Raw genomic sequence first — 24,447 nt, 5'->3', positions numbered from 1 at the left:
CATGGCTTTCATTAAATCCCTTGCCAAACGTTCAGTTCTGTCCATGATTAAACCATGAGGAATATATACTCTCCAGATAATTACAGTAATGTTTCGGGATGCAAAACAGATCAAGGTCACCGCTTTATTCATCATCGGTGATCATCACGCAGTCAGCCACCACCATGCCACAATCGCACTTTGACACCGGGTTCAGGTCCCAACACTCCTGGGCCGCATGCGTACTGATGAGCGGGCACGAATGCACAGTGCGCCTGCATTTTTTAGCTTGTCGCGACCGCCATTTTTAAAGCCGCTTGCAGCCAGCATTGTTAAAAGCAGGCTTCTAAGGCTGTTGTGTGTGAATTCCCATGATCGGGAACACCACGATGGCTGGCTCCGCGACCTGCCCACGACCCAACCGCGGGTCACGACCCCCACTTTGAAAATGCCTGCCCTAGAGAGACGGAGGCTGAGGGGTGACCTGATAGGAGTTTATAAAATGTGGGGCATAGATAGGGTGAGCAATTGGAGACTTTTTCCCAGGGCGGAATTGAAAATTCCAAGGGGGGACAAGTACAAGGTGAGGGGGGATAAGTTCAGTGGAGATGTGCAGGGGAGGTTTTTTACACGAGGGTGGTGGTGGCCTGGAATGCACTACCAAGTGAGGTGGTTGAGACAGATACGTTAGCGACCTTTGAGACTTATTTGGATATGCACATGAACAGACGGGGTATAGAAGGATACATGCGGTTGGTCCAGATAGGACACGTGATCGGCGCAGGCTTGGAGGGCCAAAGGGCCTATTCCTATGCTGTATTGTTCTTTGTTCCCCTGGAGAGAGGGTATGTCAGTCCTCAGGCTTTTTAGATGGGCGAAGATTCTGGATCTTTTCACTGGGCAGTTTAGTCCCTTGATGTTCCAGGTGATTATACCGATGGGGAGGTTTCTGGACCCTCCCCCTAACCTCCTGCGGGGTCAGCCATACTTACCACCTGGATGTGCCCCTGTACGCTGGGGTTGCCTACAGGTGCCGGAATGTGGCGACTAGGGGCTTTTCACAGGAATTTCATTGAAGCCTACTTGTGACAATAAGCGATTATTATTATCCAAGATATCCACCGTTTTCCTCTTTGCTCCAGCCGTCCGCATGTGCGACCTGTTGTAACCAGCATTCTACCCAACACCCCCTCCACCCAAACTCCTTGCCATTCCCTCTTCTTTCCCCCCCCCCCCCGTACCACTTTTGCCTCGCCCCACCCCCCCTCTCGGGCGCTGCACCGCGCCCCCCTCCCCTCTTACTTTCATACACTAGCTATTCCCCAGTGTGGTGGCTCTCCCCGGGAGCAGCTCCCTCTGCGCTCAGCCGTTTTGTCATCGCCCCCCCCCATCCCCCAAACAGCGTTCAGCGTTCCAAGCAGCTGCGCAACATTTCCATCGCGTTTCTGCCCTCTGTGCCCCCACGGCACGGGGCGGCACAGTAGCGCAATGGTTAGCACTGTTGCTTCACAGCTCCAGGGTCCCAGGTTCGATTCCCGGCTTGTCTGTGCAGAGTCTACACGTTTTCCCCGTGTCTGAATAGATTTCCTCCGGGTGCTCCGGTTTCCCCCCACAGTCCAGAGATAGAACAAAGAACAATACAACACAGGAAAAGGCCCTTCGGTCCTCCAAGCCTGCACCGGTCATGATACCAACCTTTGCCAAAACCCTCAGCTCTTCCTTGTGCCGTATCCCTCTATACCCATCCTATCAATGTGTTTGTCAAGATGCCTTTTGAATGCCGTTAATGTATCTGCTTCCACAACCTCCCCTGGCAACACGTTCCAGGTACTCGCTACACTCTGCGTAAAAAAAACCTGCCTCGCACATCTCTAAACTTTGCTCCACGAACCTTAAACCTATGCCCCGTGGTGACTGACCCCTTCACCCTGGGAAAGGGTGCCTGCCCATCCACTCTATCCATGCCCCTCATAATCTTGTAGACCTCTATCAAGTCACCCCTCAACCTCTGTCTTTCTAATGAAAACAGTCCAAGTCCATTCAGCCTCTCCACATAGCTGACAACCTCCATTAGACCGGCTACATTTTCCTCCAAATTGTTTATGTACACTACAAACAACAGAGGCCCAAGCTCAGATCCCTGTGGAACACCACTAGTCACAACCTTCCATTCAGAAAAACACCCTTCTACTGCTACCCTTTGCCTTCTGACCGAGCCAATACTATATCCATCTTACCACCTCACCTCTGATCCCGTGTGATATCACGTTTTGTACCAGTCAGCCATGATGCACCTTATCAAAGGCTTTACTGAAGTCTGTAAACAACATCCATGCCCTTCCCTCATCAATCATCTTTGTCACCTCCTCAAAAATACTCGATCAAGTTAGTGAGGCACGACCTCTCCTTCACAAAGCCATGCTATCGCTAATGAGTCCATTTGTTTCCAAATGGGTTTAAATCCTGTCCTTGAGATTTCTCTCTGATAATTTACCTACTACCAACGTGAGGTTCACTGGCCTACAGTTTCCAGGATTACCCTTGCTACCTTCCTTAAACAATGGTACCACATTAGCTATCTCCAGTCCTCTGGGATCTCATCTGTAGCCAATGAGAATACAAAGATGTCAGTCAAGGCCACAGCAATTTCCTCCCTTGCTTCCCTCAGAATTCTGGGGTAAATCCCATCTGGCCCAGGAGACTTATCTACCTTGATATCTTTTAAAAGACCCAATGCCGCCTCCTTTTCAATGCTAACATGATCTAGACTGTCCACACCCCCTACCCAAGAATCATCTTCCACAAAGTCCCTTTCTTTAGATGAACACTGATGCAAAGTACTCATTTAGTACCTCGCCCATTTCCTCTGCTCAACACATAGATTCCCCCCACTGGCCTTAAGTGGTCCAATCCTTTCCCTGGCCACCCTCTTGCTTTTTACATATGAATAAAAAGCTTTGGGATTCACCTTAATCCTAGCACAGTTGCTTGAGAGCTCCAGGGTCCCAGGTTCGATTCCCGTTTGGGTCACTGTCTGTGCGGAGTTGCACATTCTCCCCATGTCTGTGTGGGTTTCCTCCGGGCGCTCCGGTTTCCTCCCACAGTCCAAAGATGTGCAGGTTAAGTGGATTTGCTATGCTAAATTGCCCTTAGTGTCCAAAAAAAGGTTAGGTTGGGTTACAGGGATAGGGTGGAGATGAAGGGGTGAGATGGAGGTAAGGGCTTGGATAGGGTGCTCTTTCTAGGGGCTGGTGCAGACTCGATAGGCCAAATGGCCTCCTTCTGCACCCTTCCTCTTCAGAATGTCCTGTGTTTGTTCAGAGATATCCTTGGCCCTGGCACCAGGGAGGCAACATACCATCCTGGAGTCTCTTTCCCGTCCATGGAAGCACCCATCTGTGCCCCTTACTATAGAGTTCCCTATAACTAGCGCTCTCCTGCACTTTGCCCTCCCCTGCAGAGCAACAGAGCCAGTTGTGGTGCCACTGTCTGGCTGCTGTTCTTGTTTTCCCCTGATAGGCTATACCCCCCCAACAGTGCCCAAAACAATATACATGTTAGAGAGGGGGACAGCCACAGGGGATTCCTGCACTGCCTGCCTGACCTTTCTAGTGGTCACCCATCTGTCTGCCTGTACCTTGGGTGTGACCACGTCTCCATGACGCCTATCTATGACGCTTTCCGCCATGCTGCTAAGTGCATCCAACTGCTGCTCCAATTGAACCAAGCGGTCTGTGAAGAGCTGACATTGGGTGCACTTCTTGCAAATGTAGTTGAAGAGAACGCCTGCGGCTTCACGGCTCTCCCACATCTGGCAATTTAAGCACTGCATCCCACTAAACCACATTTTTCGCTCTAATTAATTAATTAATTGACTAACCAGTGACTTATAACCAGTAATTTAACACAGATTCAAATTTAACACGAACTCAGATTCAAATTTAGCAGATTCCCTCTTAGCCAATCTGATCACTGCATTCCTGTGATGTCACTTTTCAGTTCCCCCCCCCAATGCCCTATGAGTGCCCCGGCGTGTTATATCTCACCTCACCTACCTTACCCAGACTGCTCTCGGCTCGCTAAGCTCAGCCCCGCACAAAAAAAAGAAAGTCTGCAATCCCCGAGGTAAGTTTTTATATCTCCCCTACCTTACCCGCAGTGCATGGAATTGGTGAGACCGCATCTGGAATACTGTGTACAGTTTAATCCCCTTAATTTGAGGAGGGATGTAGTTGCATTAGAGGCAGTGTAGAGGTGGTTCACTCGATTGATTCCAGAGATGAGGTGTTTGAGATGTGACGCGAGGTTGCGCAGTTGAGGTCTATACTCTCTCGAGTTTAGAAGAATCAGAGGAGATCTAATTGATTTATATAAGATGATAAAAGGAATTGACAAAGTAACCGTAGAGCGGATGATTCTTCTTGTGGGGCAATCTAAAACGAAAGGTCATAGTTTCAGGTTGGGGGATAGCAACGATGAGGAGAAATTACATCTCTCAAGGGTCGCAAATCTGTGGAATTAGCCACGATCGTATTGAATGATAGGGTGGGCTCGAGGGGCCGAATTACCTACCACTTCTTCTTATGTTAAATCTTATCTGCTCCCTCTCCACTGTCTATGGTGACCAGAACTGCATGCAGTAGTACTCTTAAGGGCACATGTAAGCATTGCAGCAACAGCTTCATTTTAATAATTGTAATTTTTTGGACTTGAAATAATTTTTAACGATAAAATTTGTTGTTTTCTTTTTGGAAAGTGGAATCTAAAGCAAATTGTTCATTGGAGGACCGAAAACAGCTTGCCCTGTTAGTGATGGAGACTCTGACAGTGCTGCTGCAAGGATCCAACACAAATGCAGGTAATTAGAGGATCTGTTATAAGTTCCACATAATACGCATAAATAGAAGTGTGCAAATTCAAATTTTTGAAGGAAATATTCAAGTCTGTGCCAGCACAGAGATGTTGGCACACTATGTAACAGTGGTACAAGGTTTCATTCAATTAGCTGACCCATGCCAGTCCACTAATCCATGCCAGTCCATTCTAGCAACTCTTCTGTGGAACAGTGTGGTGAAGTTATTTTAAAATATAAACATGACAGAATTTTATTCAAAAGATAATGTTTTAGGAAGTTCTTTAATAGCAGGAGACTGTGCTCTTAAGGTTGGAAACGTTCCTACCATGCTTTAGCTATTGATGAAGAAAATGGTTTCATAAAAAGAGAAAAATAATCCCCAAACAGGAAATGAGGATTGGACTTGTGTATGTACTTGAGCTCTAAATTCTCTACTTTCTTTACTCTTCATGTTTGGGATGTGGGCATCGGTGGCAAGGCGTGTATTGTCTATCCATCCCAAAAAATCTCAAAGATGCCATTGAATCTTCTTGAGCCATTACATGTCGTGTGGTAAAGGATCTCCCACAGTATTGGTTAAGGTAGCAAGCAAGGCCTTAGATTTTGGCCCACAGATGCTGAAGGGATTACGACATAATGCTGTTCCCATGCAATATACAGAGCTGCCAATCTTTCACAACAGAAATCAGTATTCCAGATACCAAAAATCAGTATTTTGGCAGTAAAATTGGTGTTTTCATTTCAAAGAACAAATGCGCACCAATCTGAAGTACAACTTTACACCTTTATTGCACATATCTAAAACACAAATGGAAAATGCAAATCTAATATTTTCCATACAGGCACCTCGATGTTAGATCGCGCGAAGGATCACATGGCAAGCATGCGCTGTTGAGTGTGCAGGGCGGAGATGAGAGGGGACGGGGGCCTGTCTTCCAGCAGCCGTCGCCAAGGAAACCAATCTAAGCATTTCGGGGGGGAATACATTCACTGCAGCTTGCCAATCAGCTCCTCGTCCACCCCCAGCCCCCACCCCATAAAGCCAGCCAGCCCTTTAAAGGGAGCTGCCTCTTAATATTTTTTTTCTTCCCTCCCCCCAAAAACTCCCATCGCTTAAATACTCTCCTTCAGTGCGGTGTCCGGTTGGGTTTGACCGAGGGTTGCAGTGGATTGTGTATTTCAACGTGAGAAATCGTATTGCCGTATTCAACATACGGAAAATCCATGCTGGTTGGCAGCACTGACTTTATGCTCCTGCTCTTCTGGTTGGTGAGAGTCATGGGTTAGGAAATGTTACTGAAAAATTGCTGGTGAGTTGCTGCTGTTCAGCCCTGCAGATAGATAGTACATGTTGTAGCTGCAGTGTTCTAGTGGATGAGGCTCTGGTCAGGCAGACCATTGTGGATTGCCCATTGAGTTGTGAGTGTTGAAACTGCACCCATCCAGTAAAATGTTGAGTATTTCATCACCCTCCTGACTTGTCATAAAACGCTTCCTAAAACGAAAAGTGGGAATCAATATCTTTTGACTATAATGGATGTGTCTACTAGGTTTCCAGAGGCCATTCCAGTACGTAATATTACAGCTAAAAAGATTGTGGAGGAGTTACTTCAATTCTTTACTGGATATTGCCTACCTACAAAAATACAATCGGATCAAGGATCGAATTTTACCTCCAGGTTATTCAAAAAAGTTATGGATAGCTTAGGAATAAAACCATTTAAATCAACTGCGTACCATCCAGAATCGCAGGGAGCGTTAGAAAGGTGGCATCAGACATTAAAGACAATGTTGAGGGCTTATTGTCACTATTATCCTGAGGATTGGGATAAAGGAATTCCATTCCTACTGTATGCAATTAGGGATGCACCTAATGAGTCAACCAAATTTAGTCCTTTGAACTAATTTTTGGTCATGGGGTAAGAGGACCACTTAAATTGATTAAGGAAAAATTGTTGAGTGAGAAATCAGAACTTACATTATTGGATTACATGTCAAATTTTACGGAACGATTAAATAGAGCAGGTGAATTGGCTAGACAACGTTTGAAAGTTGCACAAAATGTGATGAAATGGGTAGTGGACAAGAAATCCAAAGTTTGTAGTTTTGCCAGTGGAGATAAAGTTTTAGTATTGTTACCAGTGGTAGATGAACCTTTAAAAGCTAGGATGTGTGGACCTTATCAGATTGAAAGGAAATTAAGTGAGGTAAAAACGCGGTATAGAAGGAAAACTCACCGAGTGTGTCATGTGAATATGCTTAAAAGGTACTTTGAAAGGGAAGGAGAGAAAAAGGAGGAGGTTTTAATGATTCTAACTCAAAGTGACGAACCAAATCCAGATGACTGTGAATTTGACATGCCTTAAATTAAATTGGAAAACGAGGATGTCTAAAAAATTGGGATAACTTGTTGAGTTACCTTCCAGAGGAAAAACGGACTGACCTGAAAGAGTTATTGATATCACATGAGCAAATTTGTAGAGATAAATTGGGAAGTACTAAAATGGCTATACATTATGTAGATGTGGGAAATGCTGTTCCAATCATACAACACCCATACAGACTTAACCCTTTAAAATTGGCACAGCTTAACAAAGAGATTGAGAGTATGCTTAAAAATGGCATAATTGAAGTGGGTTGCAGCCAATGGAGCTCACCCATAGTGATGGTTCCTAAACCAGATGGTACCCAATGGTTGTGTGTGGACTATAGAAAGGTTAATTCAGTTACAAGAACGGACGCTTATCCTATCCCACGTTTGGAGGATTGAATTGAGAAAGTGGGACAATCAGCTTTTATTTCCAAACTGGATTTACTTAAAGGTTACTGGCAGGTACCTTTATCCGAAAGGGCGAAGGAGATTTCAGCTTTTGTGACTCCAGATGGTATATACCAATTCAAAGTTATGCCATTTGGCAAGATAAACGCCACAGCCACATTTCAACAGTTAACTAACAAAGTCATTTCAGGATTACCCAATTGTGCGGTATACATCGGCGATCTGGTAATTTTCAGCAAGACATGGAAAGAACATTTAAAACACCTGATGGAGTTATTCGATCGACTTCAGGAGGCGGGTTTGGTGATAAACCTAGCCAAAGGTGAATTTGGAAAAGCCCAAGTCACTTTCCTTGAGGAGTTTCCGATACCCTCAAGACGAAAGGAAATAATGCGATTTCTTGGCATGAGTGGATTTGATCGAACATTTGTGCAAACGTTTTGTAGCATGGTTGCTCCACTGATGGACTTGCTGAAGAAACGTCGGAACTTTCAGTGGACAGCGGAGTGTCAACAGGCATTTGACTGCCTGAAAGCTATGATAACCAATGCTCCTGTGTTGGAGAATTACAAGGGACGCTGTGATCAGATTGAACTGAAGTATTTGACTTTAAAGAGAAATGCCGAGGCTTAGAGAAATGGACGGATCGTGCAAGGACCTTTTTGTTCAAAGAGATTCAAGCGAGAAGGATTTCAGTTGGAGGAAGAAGCATGAAAAAAAAAGGACTATATTAATAAACCTGTTTGCGTGTGTTGTTTTTTTTTTTAAACAAAAATGTATATTTACTGTGTGCATTTCTTAAAGGATAGTGAAAAGGTGAAAAATGAAACCATCTTGAAGTTGATGGTTTATTTTTTTTCTTGGGGGGACGTGTCATGAGAATGTCGCTTTAAGAAATGTTTGTCTGCTCATGTACTGCAGTGATGTCAGAGTGTGGGTGGAGCTGAGCTCTGGCTCTGCTTTTTAGTTTCACTTTGAGAAAAGCTTGGGTGTGTCTGTGTCTTTTTGGTTTCGTTTTCAGTGTTGGAGCTGAAGCCAGACAAAGCATCTGTACTGCTGTTCACCCTGCCATGAAAAAACTGTCTCTTGATCATTTGGTGATATCAGAATTATAAATGTTCTGAGTAGTTTAAATTAGTGTGGCAGGGGGATGGGTACGGGAGCAATAGGTCAGAAGGTGAGAGCATTGAGGGAGAACTAGGGAATAGGGACAGTGTGGCTCTGAGGCAGAGCAGACAGGGAGAAGTTGCTGAACACAGCGGGTCTGGTGGCCTGAAGTGCATATGTTTTAATGCAAGAAGTATTAAGGGTAAGGCAGATGAACTTAGAGCTTGGATTAGCACTTGGAACTATGATGTTGTTGCCATGACAGAGACCTGGTTGAGGGAAGGGCAGAATTGGCAGCTAAACGTTACAGGATTTAGATGTTTCAGGCGGGATAGAGGGGGATGTAAAAGGGGAAGCGGAGTTGCGCTACTGGTTAGGGAGGATATCACAGCTGTACTACGGGAGGACACCTCAGAGGACAGTGAGGCTATATGGGTAGAGATCAGGAATAAGAAGGGTGCAGTCACAATGTTGGGGGTTTACTACAGGCCTCCCAACAGCCAGTGGGAGATAGAGGAGCAGATAGGTAGACAGATTTTGGAAAAGAGTAAAAACAACAGGGTTGTGGTGATGGGAGACTTCAACTTCCCCAATATTGACTGGGACTCACTTAGTGCCAGGGGCTTAGACGGGGCGGAGTTTGTAAGGAGCATCCAGGAGGGCTTCTTAAAACAATATGTGGACAGTCCAACTAGGGAAGGGGCGGTACTGGACCTGGTATTGGGGAATGAGCCCGGCCAGGTGGTAGATGTTTCAGTCTGGGAGCATTTTGGGAACAGTGACCACAATTCAGTAAGTTTTAAAGTGCTGGTGGACAAGGATAAGAGTGGTCCTAGGATGAATATGTTAAATTGGGGGAAAGCTAATTATAACAATATTAGGCGGGAACTGAAGAACGTAGATTGGGGGCGTACGTTTGAGGGAAAATCAACATCTGACATGTGGGAGGCTTTCAAGTGTCAGTTGAAAGGAATTCAGGACCGGCATGTTCCTGTGAGGAAGAAGGATAAATACGGCAATTTTCGGGAACCTTGGATAACAAGAGATATTGTTTGCCTCGTCAAAAAGATAAAGGAGGCATTTGTCAGGGCTAAAAGGCTGGGAACAGACGAAGCCTGTGTGGAATATAAGGAAAGTAGGAAGGAACTTAAGCAAGGAGTCAGGAGGGCTAGAAGGGGTCACGAAAAGTCATTGGCAAATAGGGTTAAGGAAAATCCCAAGGCTTTTTACACGTACATAAAAAGCAAGAGGGTAGCCAGGGAAAGGGTTGGCCCACTGAAGGATAGGCAAGGAAATCTATGTGTGGAGAAAGAGGAAATGGGCGAGGTACTAAATGAATACTTTGCATCAGTATTCATCAAAGAGAAGGAATTGGTCGATGTTGAGTCTGGAGAAGGGTGTGTAGATAGCCTGGGTCACATTGAGATCCAAAAAGACGAGGTGTTGGGTGTCTTAAAAAATATTAAGGTAGATAAGTCCCCAGGGCCTGATGGGATCTACCCCAGAATACTGAAGGAGGCTGGAGAGGAAATTGCTGAGGCCTTGACAGAAATCTTTGGATCCTCACTGTCTTCAGGTGATGTCCCGGAGGACTGGAGAATAGCCAATGTTGTTCCTCTGTTTAAGAAAGGTAGCAAGGATAATCCAGGGAACTACAGGCCGGTGAGCCTTACTTCAGTGGTAGGGAAATTACTGGAGAGAATTCTTCGAGACAGGATCTACTCCCATTTGGAAGCAAATGGACGTATTAGTGAGAGGCAGCATGGTTTTATGAAGGGGAGGTCGTGTCTCACTAACTTGATAGAGTTTTTCAAGGAGGTCACTAAGATGATTGATGCAGGTAGGGCAATGGATGTTGTCTTTATGGACTTCAGTAAGGCCTTTGACAAGGTCCCTCATGGTAGACTAGTACAAAAGGTGAAGTCACACGGGATCAGGGGTGAGCTGGCAAGGTGGATACAGAACTGGCTAGGTCATAGAAGGCAGAGAGTAGCAATGGAAGGATGCTTTTCTAATTGGAGGGCTGTGACCAGTGGTGTTCCACAGGGATCAGTGCTGGGCCCTTTGCTGTTTGTAGTGTATATATAAATGATTTGGAGGAAAATGTAACTGGTCTGATTAGTAAGTTTGCAGACGACACAAAGGTTGGTGGAATTGCGGATAGCGATGAGGACTGTCAGAGGATACAGCAGGATTTAGATTGTTTGGAGACTTGGGCGGAGAGATGGCAGATGGAGTTTAATCCGGACAAATGTGAGGTAATGCATTTTGGAAGGTCTAGTGCAGGTAGGGAATATACAGTGAATGGTAGAACCCTCAAGAGTATTGAAAGTCAAAGAGATCTAGGAGTACAGGTCCACAGGTCACTGAAAGGGGCAACACAGGTGGAGAAGGTAGTCAAGAAGGCATACGGCATGCTTGCCTTCATTGGCCGGGGCATTGAGTATAAGAATTGGCAAGTCATGTTGCAGCTGTATAGAACCTTAGTTAGGCCACACTTGGAGTATAGTGTTCAATTCTGGTCGCCACACTACCAGAAGGATGTGTAGGCTTTAGAGAGGGTGCAGAAGAGATTTACCAGAATGTTGCCTGGTATGGAGGGCATTAGCTATGAGGAGCGGTTGAATAAACCCGGTTTGTTCTCACTGGAACGAAGGAGGTTGAGGGGCGACCTGATAGAGGTCTGCAAAATTATGAGGGGCATAGACAGAGTGGATAGTCAGAGGCTTTTCCCCGGGGTAGAGGGGTCAATTACTAGGGGGCAGAAGGAAAGGGCTGGCAAGGGACTGAGGTGTTTGAACTTTGCTGCAGTGTTCACGTTAAAAATACTCATGTTTTTGCACTATATTTGTAATGCCTTCTGTAACGATCCTGGAGCTGTCGCGTATTTTTGTAAGTTAAAGTTTGCATTTGTACTGGTGGGGGATGGAGTGTGAATTTTCAATGTGGGATTTTTCTTTTCTTTTTGTTTCCTTCGGTTAACTGGGCTGGGAATGTTTTCTCTTGAACATGTTTGTCCGAGCGGGAGAGGGGGGAACACTAGGTGGGAAAATGTTTGGTGCCATGGGCAGGGGTTACCAAGCTAGCTGGGTGGGCTGGCTCATGGAAGGGCAGTGGGGGGTGAGCTTGTTGAAGGGGGCTCTTTCTACTGTGCTGTTTTTTTTTGGGGGGGGGGGGGAATTGCTCTGCTGACGGGGGAGGGACTGTTGCTGGGGGACAAAAGGGAGGTCGGGGACGGAGGCTGCCTGGGGCGGGCCTGCGGGTGCGGCAGGCGGGGGGAGGGGGGGGGGAGAAGAGAAAGGAGGTTGGAGGCCAGGGCAGAGAGTAGCTTTCAGAGACCCCCCCCCAAAAAATTTGTGATACTTGGTCCCTCAATCAAGCACTGAATTAAACCCCCCACTAGGAAGTTGTGGTAAATCCCTGAGGCACCACTAAATTCTGGTGGTTTTTTAAACATTGCTAACGAATGTTATTTTAACTTGGCATTGAAGAACAGAGTAACACTCGAGGTTCAGATTTGTTTTTCAGTGTTTGCTTCCCGGGTCCAGAGGAGCATACAGATGTTCCTAAATGATTTTGGGACATGGTGCATATTGATTATGTACTGGACCAGCAATCCAGGATGCAGTAACACCCAACCAGTATTTTGCAGTATAAGTACAGTATTTCTGCTATGTGCAGTGTGGCTAGCTTTAAATGTAAACCTATACTAGTTTATAGATCAGAAAACCTGGAGCTTTCAAGGGGAAATATAAATATCACCTGCCAGCAGCAATGCCTGATTTGCAGCAATCATATTTGAAGACTGGTATGTCAATTGCTTTCTGCCAGAGGTCCGACCTTATTTGAGGGGAAAAAAGCTTGCCTTTCAACATCCTACTAATCCTTATAATTCATCTGGGAATCCCCACACTCACCGAGAACCGTTCAAATGGTGGCGTTTTAGTTTTACCCCCAAATACGACCTCACTGTTTCAATCAATGGACCAGGTGGGCATCGCTTTACTGTAGGATTCCTAACCTTTGACCTTCCTTGGTAGCCACAGTATTAATATGGCTAATCCAGTTCAGTTTCTGATCAATGGTAACCCCCAGGATGTTGATTGTGGGGGATTCAGCGATGGGAATGCCATTGAATGTCAAGGGTAATGGTTAGATTTCCTCTTGAAGGAGAGGGTCATTGCCTGGCACTTGTGTGGCGTGAATGTAACTAGCCACTTGTCAGTCAAAACTTGGATATTGTCCAGGTCTTGCTGCATTTGGACATGGACTGCTTCACTATCTGAGGAGTTGCGAATGGTGCTGAACATTGTGTAGTCATCTGCGAGTTTCCCCACTTCTGACCTTATGATGAAAGGGAGGTCAATGATGAAACATCTGAAGGTGGTTGGGCCTAGGACACTACCCTGTGGAACTCCTGCAGTGATGTTCTGGAGCTGAGATGATTAACCTCCAACCACCGCAACCATCTTCCTTTATGCCAGGCATGACTCCAACCAGCGGAGAGTTTCCCCGATTCTCATTGACTCCAGTTTAGCTACGGCTCCTTGATGCTATACTCTGTCAAATACTGCCTTGATGTCAAGGGCAGACACTCCCACCTGGCATTCAGCTCTTTTGTCCATGTTTGATCCAAGGCTGTAATGAAGTCAGGAGCTGTGATCCTGGCAGAACCCAAACTGAGTCTCCGTGAGCAGGTTATTGCTGAATGCCACTTGATAGCAGTGTTGATGATCCCTTCCTTCCTTTGCTGATCATGGAGAGTAGACTTATAGGGGTGTAATTGGCTGGGTTGGATTTGTCCTGTTTCTTGTGTACAGGACACCTGGATAATTTTTCACATTCCTGAATAGATGTCCGTGTTGTAGCTGTACTGGAACAACTTGGCTCGGGGTGCGGCAAGTTCTGGAACACAAATCTCCAGTACTATTGCTGGAATATTGTCAGGACCCGTAGCCTTTGCAGTATCCTGTGCCTTCAGCCATTTCTTGATTTCATGTGGAGTGAATCGTACTGGCTGAAGTCTTGCATTTGTGTTGCGGGGGACCTCTGGAGGAGACAGAGATGGATCACCAACATGGCACTTCGGGCTGAAGATTATTATAAATACTTCCAGGCTTACTACATCTGACAAAGTTTCAGCCAGCCGCACCCTTCATGTTCTGAAAACAATTCAAGTTGGGCCACCTGCTGCCAGTTCCAGGTTGTCCTTCGACACACTGCTCATCTTTGTTCTGCCATTAACACATTCTGATCTCTTAATGTGCCACTATCAGCATCCTTCTCAGTCATTATCTCCACCATTTACATTCCCTTTGCCTTTTCGTCTATGACATCTTTTGTCAATCTCCACCTATTGCTGACCCTCTATCCAGGTGGCTGTTCCATGCTCTTCCCCCCCCCCCCCCCCCCCTCCCCAAAGCAACAGTATAAATCAGATCCTATTTCCAGTTCTCTCTAGTATCAATCTGCTGAGATTGTCCAGTATTTTCTTTTTTTGTTTCAGATTCCAGCATCCACAGTAATTTGGCTTTAGCTAGAGCTCCTTTATCCAACTGTGACTACCCATTTTCAGCCTTTGTCACAGTTCTAGATGCAAAACCAGTGGGTTTTTGGTCCCATCCTCCATTGAGAAAGTACTGGCCTCGCACTGTAGGGCACAACATTGCACAACAGAATAAGTTCCCTGTCTAGATCAAAATTGACCAGCAGATTTTTCGATTGCAGCAGCGCTTTCACATCTTTGAAAACCTTCTTCTGTGAAGACTCCTACTTCCAGTTTATTTCTTTGTGTAGAAGTAGGTACAGTAGACCGGCCTGGCAAAAGCTTTCCATAGTGGTTTATCAAACCTGAGCTCATCCACATACCTGGGCTCTTGAACTTCCTTAATCGCTCAAACTTTCCCTTCCACAGGAGATGAGCCTTGTGCAGTGATTCTGTGGCCTAGATACTTCACGCTCAATGCCAGAAAAATGCACTTGTTGTTCCAAACACATCCCTGCTTTTGAAAACCTTTTAAAAACTTGATCCCGGTTGCTGAGGTGCTCCTCAGTCTTACCCAAAATTAAAATGGTATATACGTAGACTGCAACATGAGTTATGTATTGCAACAGGTTGTCCATCATCCTTTGGAAGTTCACCAAACTGGAGGATACACCAAAAACCAAATGATTATACTATAACAACCATTTATGCATGCTGTTGGTCACATACTGCTTTGAATCATCCTGTAGGAAGAGTTTTTGATAGGCCCATCTCATGTCCAGTTTTGAAAACATCTTGCCTCTTGCAAGGGTTGAAACAGATGATCTGCCCTCAGCAATGGATAAGCATCCAGCTTGAAAATCTGATTAATGGTAAATTTGTAATCCATACATAGACGCACAGTACCATCACTTTTAAGAACAGGAACAATTGGTGATGCCCAACGTGAAAACTGAATGGGCTTAATGATTCTGAGTCTTTGCAGCCACTCCAATTCCTCCACTTTGCCTTTCTTGGCATAGGGCACTGTTCTCGGTTTGAAAAAGTGAGGTGTAGCCTGAGGATCTATGAACAATTTAACTGTTGTATACCATAATTTACCCAGTTTGTCTTTGAAAACCTCAGGATATTTCTGAATGACGTCCTCTGTCACTTTTGTGTGTTTTAACTCACTCCAATTCAATTGAATTTTTCTGAGCCAGTCACGCCCCAGTAGATCAGTGCATGTCAACACCTGAAGGTTGATTCCTGCCTGAGTAAGGGCTGGTGCCTACTTAGATCCCCAAATATTCCTGAAAGACTCCTCACTGATTACCGATGCCGAACCACCTGTGCCTACCTCGACTTCCACTGTAGCATAAATGGGCTCTACACGCTCCTCACTCATTTTAAACATGTGTAATAGTGCTACTCAGCCATGTCTGATCTTTCCAAGCGATGCACCGTCAACTGAGGCTTCCTTGCATAAGATGTTCCCTGCTCAGCCGTTGACATTCTTTTAAGACCTTGACACTTCTTCACGAAATGCCCCTAATTGTTTCACTGGTGACAAAAAGTGTCCATAAACTTACAATGATTCGCACAGTGTGATCCTTCAGAGTTAAAACACTCCACTGTTTTCACCTTTTTACTTGGAGCTTCCTTTTATGCTTGACGCAGTGCACCTGCATTATTGGCAGCCATTTCCATTCCCTGAGAAGTTTATAGAGCCGCCATAAAAAGTAAATGTGGCTTTTCCCAGTAAATGCCGCTGAATGCTGTCCTCATTAATGCCATAAACTAGTCTAATGCCACAAACTAGTCTGGCCTGAAGCGTGTGTTCCAAAGCTGCCCCAAACTAGCAGTGTTCAGAGAGCTAGTGCAATTCAGCCACAAAGTTAGCTACAGACTGTCCTGTCTTCCGAAAATGACTACAGAACTTTAAACATTGTATAATAGTGTAACTAAATCTGTAAATGAAATGTCCCCCGGTTTCCGTGGTGTAGCTAACTTTTTCAGTAGTTTGTAAGTCTTCGTCCACACACACTTGGGAGAATTGGGTGCTTCCTTGTGACTTCTGTGATCCCATTTGCCTGGAAAGTGTTCCAACCTTTCCACATATTCAATCCAGTTCTCGTTCTCTTACACAAACTCACCAATAGACCCAACATAACCATGGGGCTGCTAACTTGTCTTCCAAAACCTCATGTTGAACATGCTGAAACTTGGATTTTTTAGATCCTCGTCGCCAAATTGATGTGTTAACTTAACCACAAAAAGGTAGTTGAAACAATGTTGGGAAGGTCAATCTTTTTCTTTTACAGCCCACCACCCCCTCTCTCACGCTCACCCCACCACCCCCTCTCTCACACACTCCACCACCCCCCCTCTCTCACACACTCCACAACCCCCCTCTCACTCACACCCCACCACCCCCCCTCTCGCGCACACTCCACCCCCCTCTCTCACACACACCCCACCACCCCCCTCTCTCACACACACCCCACCATCCCTCTCTCTCACACACACCCCACACCCCCTCTCTCTCTCACACACCCCACCACCCTCTCTCTCTCACACCCACCCCTCTCTCACGCACACCCCACCCCCCTCTCTCACGCAAACTCCACCACCCCCTCTCTCTCACACACACCCCACCACACCCTTTCTCGCGGACACCCCACCCCCCTCTCTCTCACACACCCCACCCCCTCTCTCTCACGCACCCCCCCTCTCTCTCACACACACCCCACCACCCCCTCGCTCTCTCACACACACTCCACCACCCCCCTCTCACGCACACCCCACCACCACCCCTCTCGCGCACACTCCACCCCTCTCTTTCACACACCCCCCACCACCCCCTCGCTCTCACACACACCCACCACCCCCTCTCTCTCACACACACCCCACCACCCCCCCTCTCTCACACACACCCCACCACCCCCTCTCTCTCACACACCCCACCACCCCCTCTCTCTCACACACCCCACCACCCCCTCTCTCTCACACACCCCACCACCCCCTCTCTCTCACACACCCCACCACCCCCTCTCTCTCACACGTCCCACCACCCCCTCTCTCTCACACACACCCCACCCACCCCTCTCTCTCACGCACACCCCACCTACCCCTCTCTCTCACGCACACCCCACCCCACCTCTCTCACACACACCCCACCCCCTCTCTCCCACGCACCCCCCTCTCTCTCACACACACACCAACACCCCCCCCCTCTCTCTCACACACCCCACCACCCCCCTCTCTCACACACACCCCACCACCCCCTCTTTCTCACACACACCCCACCAACTCATCTCTCTCACACACACCCCACCCACCCCTCTCACGCACCCACCACCCCCCCCTCTCTCTCTCACACACACCACCACCCCATCTCTCTCACACACCCCACCACGCCCCCTCTCTCACACACACCCCACCACCCCCCTCTCTCTCACACCCCACCACCCCCTCTTTCTCACACACACCCACCACCCCCTCTCTCTCACACACACCCCACACCCCCTCTCTCACACACACCCCACCCTCCCTCTCACACACCCCACACCCCCCTCTCTCTCACACTCCACCACCACCCCTCTCGCGCACACTCCACCACCCCCCACTCCCCCTCTCTCTCACGCACACCCATCACCCCCCCCTCTCTCACACACCCCACCCCCCCTCTCTCTCACGCACACACCACCACCCCCTCTCTCTCACACACACCCCACCACCCCCTCTCTCACACACACCCCACCACCCCTCTCTCACGCACACTCCACCACACTCCACCCCCCCCTCTCTCACACACACCCCCCCCCTCTCTCACACACACCCCACCACCCCCTCTCTCACACACACTCCACCACCCCCCTCTCGCGCACACTCCACAACACTCCACCCCCCCTCTCTCACACATACCCCACCCCCCTCTCTCTCAAGCACACCCCACCACCCCCTCTCTCTCTCACACACCCCACCACCCCCTCTCTCTCACGCACCCTCCACTCCCCTTCTCTCACACACACCCCACCACCCCCTCTCTCTCACACACACACCCCACCCCCCTCTCTCACACACACCCCACCCACCCTCTCTCACACACACCCCACCCCCCCCGCTCTCTCATGCACACCCCACCCCCCCCTCTCTCACACACACCCCACCCCCCCCCTCTCTCACGCACACCCCACCGCCCCCTCTCTCTCACACACACCCCACCACCCCCTCTCTCTCACACACCCCACCACCCCCCCTCTCGCGCACACTCCACCACACCCCACACCCCCTCTCTCACACACACCCCACCCCCCCTCTCACGCACACCCCACCACCCCCTCTCTCTCACACACACCCCTCCACCCCCTCTCTCACACACACCCCACCCCCCCCGCTCTCTCATGCACACCCCACCCCCCCTCTCTCACACACACCCCACCCCCCCCTCTCTCACGCACACCCCACCGCCCCCTCTCTCTCACACACACCCCACCACCCCCTCTCTCTCACACACCCCACCACCCCCCCTCTCGCGCACACTCCACCACACCCCACACCCCCTCTCTCACACACACCCCACCCCCCCTCTCACGCACACCCCACCACCCCCCCTCTCTCACACACACCCCCCCCCCTCTCTCACACACACCCCACCACCCCCTCTCTCACACACACTCCACCACCCCCCTCTCGCGCACACTCCACAACACTCCACCCCCCCTCTCTCACACATACCCCACCCCCCTCTCTCTCAAGCACACCCCACCACCCCCTCTCTCTCTCACACACCCCACCACCCCCTCTCTCTCACGCACCCTCCACTCCCCTTCTCTCACACACACCCCACCACCCCCTCTCTCTCACACACACACCCCACCCCCCTCTCTCACACACACCCCACCCACCCTCTCTCACACACACCCCACCCCCCCCGCTCTCTCATGCACACCCCACCCCCCCCTCTCTCACACACACCCCACCCCCCCCTCTCTCACGCACACCCCACCGCCCCCTCTCTCTCACACACACCCCACCACCCCCTCTCTCTCACACACCCCACCACCCCCCCTCTCGCGCACACTCCACCACACCCCACACCCCCTCTCTCACACACACCCCACCCCCCCTCTCACGCACACCCCACCACCCCCTCTCTCTCACACACACCCCTCCACCCCCTCTCTCACACACACTCCACCCCCCCCCTCTCTCTCACGCACACTCCACCCCCCCTCTCTCTCACGCACACTCCACCCCCCTCTCTCTCACGCACACTCCACCCCCCTCTCTCGCGCACACCCCACCACCCCCTCTCTCACACACACTTCACCCCCCCTCTCTCTCACGCACCCCCCACCCCCCTCTCTCACACACACTCCACCCCCCTCTCTCACACACACTCCACCCCCCCTCTCTCACACACACCCCACCACCCCTCTCTCACGCACACCCCACCCCCTGTCTCTCACGCACCCCCCTCTCTCTCACACACACCACCACGCCCCCTGTCTCTCACACACCCCACCACCCCCCCTCACACACCCCACCACCCCCTCTTTCTCACACACACCCCACCAACCCATCTCTCTCACACACACCCCACCCACCCCTCTCTCTCACGCACCCACCACCCCCCCTCTCTCTCACGCACACCCCACCACCCCCTCTCTCACACACACCCCACCCCCTCTCTCAGGCACACCCCACCGCCCCCTCTCTCTCACGCACACCCCACCGCCCCCTCTCTCTCACACACACACCCCACCACCCCGTCTCTCTCACACACTTCACCCCCCCTCTCTCTCACGCACACCCCACCCCCTCTCTCACACACACTCCACCCTCCCCTCTCACGCACACCCCACCACCCCTCTTTCGCGCACACCCCACCACCCCCTCGCTCTCACGCACACCCCACCACCCCCTCGCTCTCACGCACACCCCACCACCCCCTCTCTCTCGTGCACACCCCACCACCCCCTCTCTCACGCACACCCCACCCCCACTCCCTCGCGCACCCCACCACCCTCTCTCTCGTGCACACCATCATACCCTGTCTCGTGCGCACTCCACCATCCCCTCTCTCGTGCACACTCCACCACCCTCTCTCTCGCGCCCACTCCACCTCCCCTCAATCGCGCATTCCACCTACCCCTCTCTCGCGCGCACTCCACCTCCCCCTCTCTCGCGCGCACTCCACCTCCCCCTCTCTCGCGCACACTCCACCTCCCCCTCTCTCGCGCGCACTCCACCTCCCCCTCTCCCGCGCACTCCTGGGAAGGTTAATCTTTAATGTATAAAAATAACAAAATTTAAAAGATACAGTATGGACTCAAAAACAGGAGCAGCTAGTTTGCACATCGAAGTTGCAGAAACTGAATAGAATTAGAACTAACAGCAATTAGAACATAGAACATTACAGCGCAGTACAGGTCCTTCAGCCCTCGATGTTGCACTGACCTGTGAAACCACTCTAAAGCCCATCTACACTATTCCCTTATCGTCCATATGTCTATCCAATGACCATTTGAATACCCTTAGTGTTGGCGAGTCCACTACTGTTGCAGGCAGGGCATTCCACGCCCTTACTACTCTCTGAGTAAAGAACCTACCTCTGACGTCTGTCTTATATCTATCTCCCCTCAATTTAAAGCTATGTCCCCTCGTGCTAGACATCACCATCCGAGGAAAAAGGCTCTCACTGTTCACCCTATCCAATCCTCTGATCATCTTGTATGCCTCAATTAAGTCACCTCTTAACCTTCTTCTCTCTAACGAAAACAGCCTCCAGTCCCACAGCCTTTCCTCATAAGATTTTCCCTCCATACCAGGCAACATTCTGGTAAATCTCCTCTGCACCCTTTCCAATGCTTCCACATCCTTCCTATAATGCGGTGACCAGAATTGGACGCAATACTCGAAATGCGGCCGCACCAGAGTTTTGTACAGCTGCAACATGACCTCATGGCTCCGAAACTCAATCCCTCTACCAATAAAAGCTAACACACAGAACGCCTTTTTTTTATTTTTTTAAATATATTTTATTCAAAATTTTTGGCCAACCATAACAGTACATTGTGTATCTTTTACACAGTAATATAACAATATAAATAACAATGGCCAGTTTTTTAAACAAGAAATAAATAATATATAAACAACATCAAAATTAAAAAACAAAACTAAATGGCAACTGCCTTGTCCCAAATAAATACTCTCCAAAAATACAATTCAGCAGTCCAGTATACAATTACCTATAACAACAACCTATACAAATTATACTTATACACTAACATCCCTGAGAGTCCTTCTGGTCCCCCCCCCCCCCCCCCCCCCCCCACCCACCCTGGGTTGCTGCTGCTGTCTTCTTCTTTTCCATTCCCTCTATCTTTCTGTGAGGTATTCGACGAACGGTTGCCACCGCCTGGTGAACCCTTGAGCCGATCCCCTTGGGACGAACTTAATCCGTTCCAGCTTTATAAACCCTGCCATGTCATTTATCCAGGTCTCCACACCCGGCGGCTTGGCTTCCTTCCACATCAACAGTATCCTGCGCCGGGCTACTAGGGACGCAAAGACCAAAACATCAGCCTCTTTTGCCTCCTGCACTCCCGGCTCTTCTGCAACACCGAATATAGCCAACCCCCAGCTTGGTTCGACCTGGACCCCCACCACCTTCGAAAGCACCTTTGTCACCCCCACCCAAAACCCCTGTAGTGCCGGACATGACCAGAACATGTGGGTGTGATTCGCTGGGCTTCTCGAGCATCTCGCACACCTATCCTCTACCCCAAAAAATTTACTGAGCCGTGCTCCAGTCATATGGGCCCTGTGTAACACCTTGAATTGTATCAGGCTTAGCCTGGCACACGAGGACGATGAGTTTACCCTACTTAGGGCATCAGCCCACAGCCCCTCCTCAATCTCCTCCCCCAGCTCCTCTTCCCATTTCCCTTTCAGCTCATCTACCATAATCTCCCCCTCGTCCCTCATTTCCCTATATATGTCTGATACCTTACCGTCCCCCACCCATGTCTTTGAGATCACTCTGTCCTGCACCTCCTGCGTCGGGAGCTGCGGGAATTCCCTCACCTGTTGCCTCGCAAAAGCCCTCAGTTGTATATACCGGAATGCATTCCCTTGGGGCAACCCATATTTTTCGGTCAGCGCTCCCAGACTTGCAAACGTCCCATCTACAAACAGATCTCTCAATTGTGTTACTCCTGCTCTTTGCCATGTTCCAAATCCCCCATCCATTCTCCCTGGAGCAAACCTATGGTTATTTCTTATCGGGGACCACACCGAGGCTCCCGTCTTTCCCCTATGCCGTCTCCACTGCCCCCAAATTTTCAGAGTAGCCACCACCACCGGGCTTGTGGTGTATTTCTTCGGTGAGAACGGCAACGGCGCCGTCACCATAGCTTGTAGGCTCGTCCCCATGCAGGACACCCTCTCCAATCTCTTCCACGCCGCTCCCTCCTCTTCTCCCATCCACTTACATACCATTGAGATATTGGCGGCCCAGTAGTACTCACTTAGGCTCGGTAGTGCCAGCCCCCCCCTATCCCTACTACGCTGCAAAAATCCCTTCCTCACTCTCGGGGTCTTCCCGGCCCACACAAAACTCATGATACTCTTCTCAATCCTTTTGAAAAAAGCCTTTGTGATCACCACTGGGAGGCACTGAAACACAAAGAGGAATCTCGGGAGGACCACCATTTTAACTGCCTGCACCCTCCCTGCCAGTGACAGGGATACCATGTCTCATCTCTTGAAGTCCTCCTCCATCTGTTCCACCAACCGCGTTAAGTTTAACCTATGCAATGTACCCCAATTCTTGGCTATCTGGATCCCCAAGTAGCGAAAGTCCCTTGTTACCTTCCTCAGCGGTAAGTCCTCTATTTCTCTGCTCTGCTCCCCTGGATGCACCACAAACAACTCACTTTTCCCCATGTTCAGTTTATATCCTGAAAATTCTCCAAACTCCCCAAGTATCCGCATTATCTCTGGCATCCCCTCCGCCGGGTCCGCCACATACAACAACAAATCGTCCGCATACAGAGATACCCGGTGTTCTTCTCCCCTGAGTACTCCCCTCCACTTCCTGGAACCCCTCAATGCTATTGCCAGGGGCTCAATCGCCAGTGCAAACAATAATGGGGACAGAGGACATCCCTGCCTCGTCCCTCTATGGAGCCGAAAATACGCAGACCCCCGTCCATTCGTGACCACGCTCGCCATCGGGGCCCTATACAGCAGCTGTACCCATCTAATATACTCATCTCCAAAGCCAAATCGCCTCAACACCTCCCACAAATAATCCCACTCCACTCTATCAAATGCTTTCTCGGCATCCATCGCCACCACTATCTCTGCTTCCCCCTCTGGTGGGGGCATCATCATTACCCCTAGCAGCCTCCGTATATTCGTATTCAGCTGTCTCCCCTTCACAAACCCAGTTTGTTCCTCATGGACCACCCCCGGGACACAATCCTCTATCCTCATTGCCATTACCTTGGCCAGAATCTTAGCGTCTACGTTCAGGAGGGAAATAGGCCTATAGGACCCGCATTGCAGCGGGTATTTTTCCTTCTTTAAGAGAAGCGATATCGTTGCCTCTGACATAGTCGGGGGCAGCTGTCCCCTTTCCCTCACCTCATTAAAGGTTCTCATCAGTAGCGGGGCGAGCAAGTCCACATATTTCCTGTAAAATTCAACTGGGAATCCATCCGGTCCCGGGGCCTTCCCCGCCTGCATGCTCCTAATTCCTTTCACTACTTCCTCCATTTCGATCTGTGCTCCCAGTCCCACCCTCTCCTGCTCCTCCACCGTAGGAAATTCCAGCTGGTCCAGAAAACACATCATTCTCTCCTTCCCATCCGGGGGCTGAGCTTCATATAATCTTTCATAGAATGCCTTGAACACTCCATTCACTCTCTCCGCTCCCCGCTCCATCTCTCCCTCCTCATCCCTCACTCCCCCTATTTCCCTCGCTGCTCCCCTTTTCCTCAATTGGTGGGCCAGCAACCTGCTCGCCTTCTCCCCATATTCGTACTGTACACCCTGTGCCTTCCTCCACTGTGCCTCTGCAGTACCCGTTGTCAGCAAATCAAATTCTATGTGTAGCCTTTGCCTTTCCCTGTACAGTCCCTCCTGCGGTGCCTCCGCATATTGCCTGTTCACCCTCAGAGGTTCTTGCAGCAACCGCTCCCGTTCCCTACTCTCCTGCTTTCCTTTGTGTGCCCTGATTGATATCAGCTC

General features: G+C 49.4%; 1 protein-coding gene across 1 annotated transcript in view; it reads left to right on the top strand.

Moving 5' to 3' along the window:
• wdfy3 (WD repeat and FYVE domain containing 3) overlaps nt 1-24,447 on the top strand; it is a 586,950-nt gene that overhangs the window by 242,902 nt on the left and 319,601 nt on the right. Inside the window, 1 exon segment of the mRNA XM_072496251.1 lies at nt 4,736-4,837. Within this exon segment, the coding sequence (XP_072352352.1) occupies nt 4,736-4,837 (102 nt within the window).

Source organism: Scyliorhinus torazame, chromosome 3, assembly GCF_047496885.1.
Source record: "Scyliorhinus torazame isolate Kashiwa2021f chromosome 3, sScyTor2.1, whole genome shotgun sequence".
Taxonomy (NCBI): domain Eukaryota; kingdom Metazoa; phylum Chordata; class Chondrichthyes; order Carcharhiniformes; family Scyliorhinidae; genus Scyliorhinus; species Scyliorhinus torazame.
This window is presented reverse-complemented; position numbering and strand designations above follow the sequence as displayed.